The 12,500-nt window shown below is 44.8% G+C and overlaps 1 protein-coding gene across 1 annotated transcript in view; it reads right to left on the reverse strand.

Annotated features, from left to right (window-relative positions):
* Window positions 1–1,173: 1,173 nt before the first annotated feature.
* hoga1 (4-hydroxy-2-oxoglutarate aldolase 1) overlaps window positions 1,174–12,500 on the reverse strand; it is a 14,185-nt gene continuing 2,858 nt past the window's right edge. The window contains exons 3-7 of the mRNA XM_068595713.1: window positions 10,889–11,016; window positions 10,610–10,744; window positions 6,515–6,611; window positions 2,568–2,701; window positions 1,174–1,337 (exon numbers count right to left, since the gene is read on the reverse strand). Coding sequence (XP_068451814.1) covers window positions 1,188–1,337; window positions 2,568–2,701; window positions 6,515–6,611; window positions 10,610–10,744; window positions 10,889–11,016 — 644 coding nt within the window. The 3' untranslated portion in view covers window positions 1,174–1,187. The remainder of the gene's footprint in view (window positions 1,338–2,567; window positions 2,702–6,514; window positions 6,612–10,609; window positions 10,745–10,888; window positions 11,017–12,500) is intronic.

Below are 12,500 nucleotides of genomic sequence, written 5' to 3' on the forward strand. Positions count from 1 at the left end.
ACACACTGACAGAGACACAAAAACAGACACACACTTATACACAGACAAACAAAAAGACACAGACACACACACAAAAACAGACACACTGACACAAAAACAGACACACACACAGACACAAAAACAGACACACAAACAGACACACACACACAACCAAAAACAGACAAACACTCACACACAAAAACAGACACACAGACACAAAAACAGACACAAAAGCAGACACACACTCACACACAGACACACATAGACACAAAAACAGACACACACAGACACACACAGACACACACAGTTCAAATGAAGTGTTGAATTGAACAACAACGTTGTGCATCTTGATGGTCGTCATGAAATAAAATATAATGAAGTAAAAATAGAAACAATAGAAAAGATTCAGACGCGTTTACTGTCGCTTTCTACTCACGTTACAAACTTTACAGGAAAGACTTTAGCCCAGAATCTCCACATCTTCATCACCATCTTCATCACCATCTTCATCATCATCATCTTTATCATCATCATCATCATCAGAAAACTACAAACTCATTTCAGGGTTTTTTTCCTCGTAAATCTGTGTTTTCTTTTATTAATTACATTTTTCTTACACAATATTCCGTCGTATTTCCTTCAAAACAGTTTGTGATTTGTGAAAAAAAAAAAAAGAAAACGGATTATTTTTTTCGTGAAACAAAACAATCAACGTAAATTATTTAGAAAATAAATCCAGAAGTTTTCATATAGTTCTGGATTTATTATGCGAGTCACCAACAGATTAATTATTGTTTTGTAACGTGTCACCTCACACCGTGTGGACTGAACAAGGGAGGACACACACACACTCACACACACACTCACACAGTCAGACACACACACAGTCACAAACAGACACAAACACGCACTGACACACAAACACTCACACACATTCAGACACACACAATCACACACACACACACAGTCAGAAACATTCAGACACACACAAACACACAGTCAGACACACACACAGTCACACACACACAAACACTCACACACACGCACACACAGTCAGACACACTCTCAGACATACACACACACACACACACACACACTCACACACACACACACACATACACACACACACACACACAGTCAGACACACTCTCAGACATACACACACACACACACACACACACACTCACACACACACACACACACTCCCCTCACATCCAGCCGCTGCAGGTGAAGTCGCGTCTCAGCTGCAGCGTCTCGGCCTCCGTTAGCTTCTGCAGCGGCGAGCGGCAGGCGCCGCCGCGCAGCCCGAACCACTCCATCGCCTGCTTGAGGCCGGGAACCCCCAACCTCCTGGTCACCTAGCAACACAGAGCTCCAATCAGTCTCTTTCTGCCCCCCCCCCCCCTCTCCCTCCTCCCTCCACCACAACCCCCACCAGCAGAAAATGAACTGCCGTGTGGCTTCAAAGCTTCATCAATAACGACGCTTCAAAAACACGTTCGCTCGATCAGAGATCAATATTCGGCCGCGGTGCCGCATCCGGATCACGTGGAGGAGTTTGATTGACATTTAACATCCGATGAGCTGATACAGACCTTTACAGACCTTTACAGACCTTTACATAGCGTTACATACACGTCTGTGGCTCGCAGCTACTTTAGCGCCTCTCTCTCGTTTAACTTTCGTTAAAGTTTATTTTGATATTTAACTATTTGAATATCGTGTCATAAATGTCCATTTAGAGCCAGACTTCTATAAAAACCAACTTCCCCTGACTGCGTGGACTGTGGAGAAGAATTAGCGAAAGAGTAGCCGCTACCCTTTCCATTAGCTTGTGGATTGCTGATGCTAATCGCTAGCGTACGCGTGTCCCAGCCTTGCATTCTAAAACACAAATTCACAAATGTACAACACGAGTTTATGCTTTGTTTTGTCACAATAAAAGACGCTTTACGGCGCCCTTTCCCCAGCTATAATCATGCAAAAGGTCAGCGTGCTAGTGGCTAGCGTTAGTGATTAGCATGAGCGATTAGCATGAGCTCATTGGAAGGGTAACGGCCTTCGTGAACGGTGATTTAAAAACTGTAAAGTCTAGCTACACTTTAAAGTAACGTAGGCCACGCCCAGCGGTTCATGTTATTTATTTTTTTTGTATTTTTTGAATGTGTGAGATAAAAACAAGATGAAATTAGCAAGCTAGCTAGCTAACCAGCTGGACGCCATGAGGCTAAAATGACTCGTAGGGAAGAACATTGCTATCGCCCGACAATAACTCAATTCTATGAGCTGATTGTGGATCAGACATGTAGGTTCATCTTTATTTCAAGCGTAGACGCACTTCAGCCTCTAAAGTTGCTCTTTAAATCGTGTCCGCTGGACAGGAAGCTGCCTTGTTGCCGGGCAGACTGGACTTTATAGAATGCACGAGTTTAAACGTCATGAAAAGCAGCCAATGATCTCCAGATCAGTGCTGAGAAATGAGACTAAACCTGCAGTCTGTCAATCATATGTGAGAGTTTGGCGTGTGTGTGTGTGTGTGTGTGCGTGTGCATGTGCGTGTGTGTGTGTGTGTGTGTGTGTGTACTCACGGCGGCGTTGGGCTCGATGAGGCGCTGCTGCAGGCCTCGGGCTTCCTCCCAGCGACCGGACACACACAAGCTCTGCAGCTCACACACCTCCCGGCCGAGCACGTTGGCCAGCGCACACACTCCGCCGACCGCACCTGTCGACGCCCGGATGACAGGCGAGAGCTGAATAATAATAGTTTCATGGTCTTTTCTAACCTTCTTGACCTTTTTTTTCTTCATGTTTCACATTCTCTGCTTCTCATAGGACGCGTCCCGATAAAAAGAAATTAAAGAAAGAACCAAACTGCGACCACAGCGCCTCTCCGGCGTCTCCGCGCTGACGAGGCGTAATGTTCACGTGACCGCCATCTTGGTTTCAGCAGCACGGTACACCTGAGGCTGCGTTACCTTTAAAGTGTTGCACAACATTCAAGATGTTTCACTCAACAGCTCGAAATAAAGCGCCCGCAGATCCGCGGGATACGAATTATCGCGAAGAAATTAAGAAACACAAAGCTCGCGAACAGGAGCTAGCGGAGAGATGCTAGCTAACGGGGAGATAGCTAACATGTATGACGTGTCTGTGAGTTGGACGGCGACGTCGTCACCAGTTGGTTTGTGGACCGATACTATGAAGCCTCGAGTTTGGGGATTTTGGCCGTCGCCATTTTGGATGATGTAACGTTGTTTTTTTGTCTCTTTTCCAAGAAGACGGAAGTTGTAAAAGTTGTAAGAAGAACACGGAAAAACTTTTCCACTTTTTCGTGGGATATCATACAAACTACAGGAGGATACGAGTTACGTCACCTCACAGGAGTTCTGCGTCCCAAAGTCTACATTTCTGCAAAAAATAAACGTGCGCCGCAGCATTAGCATGCAGCATTAGCATGCAGCATTAGCATGCAGCATTAGCATAGTGAACAAGTGGGGTTATATCTTCCTCTGAAAGAAACAACATCACTCTCCTGGTTTGACAGCCGTGTTATTCCAGATAAGACACTCAGTCTTCTGTCTTTTGTTTCTTTCCCGACAGATCGGCGGTTTGTTCAGTATGACGTCACTTTTTATGTTTTATTCACGGAGCTCAGCTCCTCGGCGGTGAGATATGGCGGCCTTGCAGCGTGACATCTGCTGGCCGGCGTCTGGAGGAGGGAAGAGAGAGAAAGCCTCCGACCACAACCTTGGAGTCTGCCGCTGCCGCTGTTGTTGTTGTTGTTGTTGTTGTTGTTGTTGTTGTCGTCGTGGATCGAAGGAGCCGGCGGCTGCCGATGGACAGATTTTCTTTCTGAATTATGACGGCAGTTTACCAAACGGCTCGGTGGAGAGAAGACGGGAGGAAGTAAAAGAACTTGATTCAAAACGAGGAACTTTGTGGTCAGAAGCGACTGAAACGGATCCAACTGTCACCACTTAACTTTCCTCCAGCTGAAGGGGAGATTATGTTTTACATTGTTAAGAAGCGCTATGCATTGTGCATTATAATATCTTATCAGTTGTTAACTTAACTTAATATTTTTAAGTGAGTTTTTGGTGAGCACTTTATAATAAGTACAAACTATTTAGCATTAGTAAAGCATGAATAAACACTGAATTCATCTTTATGAAGCATTGTTCCATCATGAACACTCATCAGTAACTCATTAGTATGCAATTCATGAAGTTATAAATGTTTAATTATTGATTAATAAGCTGTAAATGAAGTATTAAGGGCTGACAGCCTTTGAAAAAGTGACAGTAAATGATGAGTTCAGGTAGTTTCTCATTAGTTTAGTTTGTTCTGTGACCTCATCTGAAGTGAAGACTATTCATGCTTAACGAAGCATTAATAAATGCTGTTAATATAAATGATGAATTTAGTGTTTATTCACGCTTCGCTGATGCTAAACAGTGTGTATTTTAAAAAAACAGTCATCCACCAGTTCAACAGAGTAGAAGAAGAAGTCGAGGTCGCGAGTCGGAAAATAAAACAATTCTGCCGGAAAATTTAAACCCGCGAGAGAAAAATGGAGAGAAGTCTGCAGGACTCTAGTTTTTAAAATCAGGCACGTTTTCCTTTTTTACTCCAGAAGGACGCAGCGGATCACCCGAGTTTAACGTTCTACAAGTTGTGTTTCCATTTTGTGCGTCGACTCTTTATCTACAAAGTCGAGTTTTCTTCCTTCTGGAACGAGAAACCCCGAAAGTTCTGGTTTCCATTTTTGGCTTTTATCTGAATTCCTGATGGCAGCAGAACTGACGGAGAAGACGAGTGAAGAAAAACACTGTAAACACACACACACACACACACACACACACACACACACACACACACACACACACACACTCGACATGCTTATGCAAAAACATGCACAGCCGCGTACAATCTGAGTAAAGATGAAAAACACGTTCTCGCATATTAACGACAGCGACGGCCATTTTTTCCCGTCTGAACATCGGGAGGTTTTGGCTCAAAATTCGGAGCCGTTTTCCCCTTTGACAACCCGCGAACAAAAACACCACCGAAGAAGACGTCCTGGGCTCTTTGTGGCGACGCGGCGCGCGGGTTTGACTGACAGGCTGCAGCTTGACTGCTGTGGGCGTCGAGAGCGTGAACTCAGACATCAAGACGCGGACACATCATCACATCAATCACACGGCGGCTACCTGTGTCCATCACACACACACACACACACACACACACACACACACACACACACACACACACACACACACACACACACACACACACACACACACACACACACAATTACTCTCATATTTCAGTGATGGAGATGAGAACCTGTCAGGGAGCAAAGATCAGAGAGCTGTGGGAGTGTGTGTGTGTGTGTGTGTGTGTGTGTGTGTGTGTGTGTGTGTGTGTGTGTGTGTAGCAGGCAGTGAGAGAACATGACTCATTAGGTTCCTGAGCATCATATTGATGCCTTTCCCCTGACGTGTTATCTAATCCGGGCGTGAGCGGCCGACATGCAGCAGGAGGAAGATTCATCGCTTCATGAGGCTGAAAAAAATGGAAGCCGATGATTTTTATTTTATTTGGTGAAACTTCAAAACGAAAGGTTGAACGCTTCCAATTAAAGAACAAAAAAGGCTTTTAACTTGAAGCTCAGTTGATACTCGGATAGTGGTTTGATTGCTGAAGGTGTGTGTGTGTGTGTGTGTGTGTGTGTGTGTGTGTGTGTGTGTGTGTGTGTGTGTGTGTGGCAGCGACTGAAATGCAACAAAAATACAAGATCGCCACGCTCCAAAACCAAGATGGCAACGGCTAAAATACAAGATCGCTACGCTGTTGTCAAAAACCAAGATGGCGAGACACAAAATAAAGATCGCTACGGTCCGAAAACAAGATGGCGACGGCCAAAATGTCGGCGGTCCACAGACGGAGAGGGGAAGCCGAGGCGACTTCTCCTCAACATTCTTTGCCACGTCGACTTCCATCAGGTTGATGTTTCCACACATGAGCGGCAGCAGAGTGAACCCATCATATTTGTTAAGTAATAAACTGTTTTGAAACCTTCTTTTTGGGCCCAAATTCACTACTTTTCTTTCCTTCAGGTCATCGTTTGCTCATGAAGTCTGAAGGCTGTTAGAACGGTTCCCACGGACGCAGCCGTGATGCAACTGCAGCTAAACGCTTCAGAGATGACTGAACGTCTTCTGTCATGGGTTCAATCTTTCACGCCTTTCCCACTCATTCGCTGATAGATTTTCATAGTAAAATCAAAGTAAAACCAGTCAAAGTCGATCAAAAGGACACGAAATCTTGTGCAACTCAAATTCTGGAGTCGTGGAGAGTTGAAATGTCTTAAAGTGCACAGGAAGTGACACCAGAATGCAATGGCTTATGGGTAGAAAGGACAGACGTTAACCTTCCGATAGAGAGAGGAGATATAATAATAATAATAATAATAATAATAATAATAATAATAATAATAATAATAATAATAATAATATCCCTGTGAGTTCCTCACCGACGCTGTAGGCGGCCATGAGGAACCCCGCTGAGCCCGCCAACACCTGGAAGTCCTCCGTTTGGGTTTTGTGGACAATCAGGCCGATCCGAGAGATCTGAGGGAGAGAGAGAGAGAGAGAGAGAGAGAGAGAGAGAGAGAGAGAGAGAGAGACAGAGAGAGAGAGAGAGAGAGAGAGAGAGAGAGAGAGAGAGAGAGAGAGAGAGACAGAGAGAGACAGAGAGAGAGAGAGAGAGAGAGAGAGAGAGAGAGAGAGAGAGAGAGAGAGACAGAGAGAGAGAGAGAGAGAGAGAGAGAGACAGAGAGACAGAGAGAGAGAGAGACAGAGAGAGAGAGAGAGAGAGAGAGAGAGAGAGAGAGAGAGAGAGAGAGAGAGACAGAGAGAGAGACAGAGAGAGAGAGAGAGAGAGAACATTATCAAAGGAGGTAAAACATCAGGACCGTTTCATTGTCACCACTCCTCCCTGCTGTCATGTCTAATATCTGGTGTAGTTTTTTTCATTATATATATATATATATATATATATATATATATATATATATATATATATATATATATATATATATATATATACATATATATATCCCTGGAGACGCTGTCACAAGAGACAACAGCAAAGTAAACAAATCGCTCAAATTGAGATGAGCATCGACTCTTAACGTGGAGGTTTTACGGAGGAGGAGGAGGAGGAGGAAGAGGAGGAGGGGGGGGGGGAATCAGGCAAAATCCCAAACGGTAGAAGAGAAAGAGAGAGGAGGGGGGACAAGTCCCAAGTGAGAAGCAAAAGGAATCATCTTCAAAAGAGGAAGAGGAGGGAAGACTCATGAATAATTTATTTCCTATTTTGTTTTGCCGACTTTAATTCTCTTTTGTCCGTCCAGATCCGAAGCGTCAGGATCCAAATGAAGCTGAAATGTTCAAAAGGGAAAGAAAAGACTCGCACACATGAAACCTGACGACTCCGCAGGGATAAAAACCTCCTCCCCCCCCCCCCCCCCCCCCCCCCCCCCCCCCCCCCCCCTCACCGCCGAGCGGCTATTTTTAAAACCGGCGTGGTGTCAATCAGCTTCCTGTATCAGTCATTTCAAACACGCCGGCTGTAATTGATCAGTCAGTCAATCGGGTTTGCAGGAGCTCCTGCTGCTCCTGAGAGCTGTGTGTGTGTGTGTGTGTGTGTGTGTGTGTGTGTGTGTGTGTGTGTGTGTGTGGGCTTTTATTGTTCTTTTTTTTAATTTAAAGTCTCATTATTGTCGTGATCCCGCTGTGTGTCATTAACCCTCCACTGAAGATTCTTGACTCACGATAACGCATCAATCACTAAAATGCACCCGAAGGTTATTTGTTTGTATTATTCTTTCTTTATTTTGTTGTTGTCGTCGCCTCCGGGTAACTATTTGGAATGTGTGTTTAATTTTTTTTTATTTTTAAAGACTAAAATGAATCTGATTTACGTCCTAATTGTTTTCTAGACGTTAAAGTTTATGACAAGTCTTTGTTTTGAATTAGTTTCATGGTAAAAGCTCGAGGTGGTGATGTTATTTCATGAAATGTTTCTACTTTCTCGTGATAATCTGTCTCTCTGGTGTGAGAGTGCTACGTAACGTTAAGCATGAAACTATTTGAATATACTTTGGAAAACTCACTTCACTTTCTGGTTGTTGAACAGATAGACAAAAAAAAAGTGCACCTTTGTCTTTGCAAAATGCAAGATTGCTACGCGACCGTCAAAAAACAAGATGGCGACGGCCGAAATAAAAATTGCTACTGTCAAAAAAACAAGATGGCGACGTCCAAAATAAAAATTGCTACAGTCAAAAAAACAAGATGTCGACGGCCAAAATACATGACGTTAATGGACAAAACCAAGATGTCAAACAGATGGACAAAAAAAAAAAGTGCATTTTGCAAAACAAATGAAATACATGAACACAGCGTAGTCATTTGTATTTACTTCTTCTTTTAATTCTATTTTTTTTAAAAAGGGTCCAAGAACGTGCGCTTGGTGCTGGTCGGCTTGAGACCAGTGGAGCTCCTCTCGGACCCGAGGGTGGGAGCCGTTCTCCCTCAACACGCCGTTTATACTTCTTAATATCAGAAGAGGGCATAAACATTGACCCCAGCGGGGTCGTCCTTCCACAGCACGCCTTCTTCATGCGGCTCCATCTCGGTGTGCGTTGCCGCGAGCCAACAATCACTGTTTAGGAGTAAATATATACTTTATACATACACATATTCACATATAGGTGAAATGCAGAGCTCTTGAGTCCATAACAATAAAGTAATAAAGCCGTTCATGTAGAAATCTGAATTGTTTTTCCTCTGAAAGAACATGAGCGATATCTTTTAATCCCTTCGGCGTGTCGCCTGAAATCCAAACTGTTTTCAGGACGTTTTGGTAAATGTTAATTAGCGGCTTCCCCTCGGCGCTCGTGTCATATTCAGGTCTTGTTGTTTTTTAGAGGTGAGCCCTTAAAAGTTTGCTGTGAGTATTTTATAATTTGTCACGTTGAACAAAAACAATTTTGGTTGACGTGCCAAAAAAAAAAAAAAAAACGCCCTCGTAGAATCACACGTCTGGCGCGCGGCGCCCGGGCCGAGAGCCAGAAACACGACATGTGCACGTGCACGTGCATGTGCATGTGCACGTGCGACAGCGTGGGAAGGAGGACGTCGGGCTGCAGGCGGCGAGGTGGAACATGTGAGGATTTCTGTCGGGAGAAAATGTTGAAAAAGACGCAGAGGTTGAGCCGGAAAAACCTCTGAGACCCGACGGGGCGGACGACGGGCGTCAAACCCGCGACGCGACGGAGTCTGTTTTTACTGTACGTGTTCAGATTGTTAAGCCCTGTGCGGCCAATTTGTGATTTTAGGCTTTTACAAATAAATGTAATTGAATATATTCTTTGTAAAAGATACACTGGAGCGTCGCCTCGCGGTCAAAACGTTGTCGACGGCTCGCTAGTTAGCTCGTTAGCTAACGTAGGCGGACGCGCTGCTTGGACACGGAGCCGTTTGAGGGACGCCATCTTGGATATTTTTTTAAATACAGCGTTTCGGTGAGATTAAAATGATTATTATTAAATCGACAGATTAATCTGTAATTTAAAACACACGTTAGCTGCGTCCAGGCTAAATGTGGCTGCTTTCATGTGCACAGAAACACAAGAAAGAAAAGAAAAAGATTAAAAAAAATAAAACAAAGAGGCTTACTCTAGATTTATTTTCTGGAAATATGTACTTAAATTTTACTTTTGGGGCCAAAATATCACAACTCCAGGTGAAACATGTTTTCTAATATACATAAAAGTAATCTGCCAGTAAGTGGCTGATGCGGGGAAATCTGTTTCGCCACTCATGCTCTGAATAATCTTTCTGCAACTTCGTCTGCCTTCCTCCAGTTGACCCTTCACCCCTTGTTTTCTGTGTGCGTCCTCTTCCCGCCCACCACCGAGCCGGGCCGCCGTGTGCTTGAACTACGCCCACGCTGCCGTCTCCCAGCGAGTGGACAAACTATACGCCGTCTCCCAAATCACAAATCCATCCGTGCAACTTCTTTTCAGACACTTCCCACACAGACGAAAAAGGTATTAAGGGCTCGACGAGAGCAAACTCTGCTTTTTTTTCTTCGTCTTCTTTCCGCTTCCCAACAAGTGACCTTGCAACAAAACCCAGAAGGATTAAAAGTACAGACACACACACACTTAAGTTTTAGGTTGTGCAGCAGACACCACGCGCTGCTCTGCAGACACTCGCCGCTGCTTCTGACGACTCTGCAGCGTCCAAGAGCGACAGCATCGCTCAAGAACTCTGCGTTGACAGAGTAAAAAAAATATAAAAAGTTTACCGTAAAAGTCAAGTTAGAAGCCGCTACTACCTTCGGTGGTTTTTCCCGCTGTAGCCAGCTAGCGCTGCTATCTCGCTGCTATCTCCCCGCCGTAGCCAGCTAGCGCGGCTATCTCCCTGCTATCTCCTCGCTGTAGCCAGCTAGCGCGGCTATCTCCCTGCTATCTCCCCGCTGTAGCCAGCTAGCGCGGCTATCTCCCTGCTAGCTCCTCGCTGTAGCCAGCTAGCGCTGCAAAGTCAAAGTCACTCACGTCTCCTCCGCTGTCCTTCAGGCCCACGATGTTCGGGTGCTGAGCCAGCGTCACCACGGCGTCCAGCGGCAGCTCCAGCCCCGTGTTGGCCGGCACGCTGTACAGAACCACCGGCACCGGGCTGCGGTCCGCCACCTGCGATCCAAATAGTGATTCAGAGGTTTATTTTCTTCATTTTTACACTTTCAATGAAGTAATGTGAAAATGTGTGTGTGTGTGTGTGTGTGTGTGTGTGTGTGTGTGTGTGTGTGTGTGTGTGTGTGTGTGTGTGTGTGTGACCTTTGTGAAGTGCTGGATCAGAGCACGGCTGTCCATCTTGCCCTTGTAGAAGCAGGGCGTCACCACGAGGACGGCGTCCGCTCCGGCCGCCGCCATCTTCTCCGTGAGCTGCACCGAGGCTCTCGTGGCTGATTGGACGAGAGGAAACAACGACTTCAGCTTTATTCTATAAGCTATTCTCTCTCCTGACCACCAGGGGGCGAGTCCTCTGGTTGTATAGAAGTCTATGCTTCATGTGTTAAAGCTGCATTCTCTCTCCTGACCACCAGGGGGCGACTCCTCTGGTTGTATAGAAGTCTATGCTTCATGTGTTAAAGCTGCATTCTCTCTCCTGACCACCAGGGGGCGACTACTCTGGTTGTATAGAAGTCTATGCTTCATGTGTTAAAGCTGCATTCTCTCTCCTGACCACCAGGGGGCGACTCCTCTGGTTGTATAGAAGTCTATGCTTCATGTGTTAAAGCTGCATTCTCTCTCCTGACCACCAGGGGGCGACTCCTCTGGTTGTATAGAAGTCTATGCTTCATGTGTTATAGCTGCATTCTCTCTCCTGACCACCAGGGGGCGACTCCTCTGGTTGTATAGAAGTCTATATAAGTGACTCTACTTCTCTCTTGATGTATTCCCTCAGTAAACATTGTAAACATGAGTTTATGTCTCAATCTCTAGTTTCTAGTCTTCTTCTATACAGCCTGATGTTCATTCAGTACATTATGGTCTGTTGGAGTCAAACAGACCAGAAAGCAGAGGGTGCTTTAGGGGGCGGGGCTACCGGGTGATTGACAGGTCCACAGCAGAGGTTCTATTCAATCCCACATTGCAGCAGACACACTCGGCACTATGATGCTTTTGACTAATAAATGATTCACTTTGCATATAAACACAATGCATTCAAGGTTCCGTACGTACGTGCGCCCTCGCTTACACATCCTTCATCTATAATATATGTGTCTCCTTTCTCCTACTTAAGAAACTAAACACAAAGCCGTGGCCTTAATTTCTCCGCGTCTATGCGCTGAAGAGGAAGAGGAAGAGACTCGTGCAGCGAGGAAGAGGATGAGGATGAAAAGACGTGACCTTTAAAACTGACCTTGGATTTAAAATCAGTTCCTCCGTCGCGTCCCTGCACCGTTACCTGAACGCACACCTGTGGATGAAGGTTCCTCGCGCCTTTTCACTTCAATTATTGAACATTAACATGAAGAACTTTGAGCGCCGCGCTCGATAAAAACATAAAAGATGAAGGTCGCTGCCACGGAAACGCAGGAGAGTTAATCACAGCGGACGAGACGAGTTCATGAATCCTTGTAAACACGAGAAGCAAAGTTTGAATTTACCTGATTGTGTGCCGATGAAGAAGAAAGAAAATCTATGTTCAGTGTGAATGAAATTACTGTATGAAAGCCCATCTTTATGAAAGAAATTCATAATTTACAGATAAAAAGACATGAGATGAAAAGTCAAAATTATGAGCTAGAAAGTCATAATTATGAGCTAGAAAGTTATGATTATGAGAAAGAAAGTCAGATATGAGAAAAAGTCATAATTATGAGATAAAAGTCATAATTTTGAGATAAAAAGTCATAATTGAGGTAAAAAAAAAGTCATAATT

This window comes from Clinocottus analis, unplaced genomic scaffold, assembly GCF_023055335.1.
Source record: "Clinocottus analis isolate CAN_PGR_092001 unplaced genomic scaffold, fCliAna1.0.p SCAF_31, whole genome shotgun sequence".
NCBI classification, from domain to species: Eukaryota; Metazoa; Chordata; class Actinopteri; order Perciformes; family Cottidae; genus Clinocottus; species Clinocottus analis.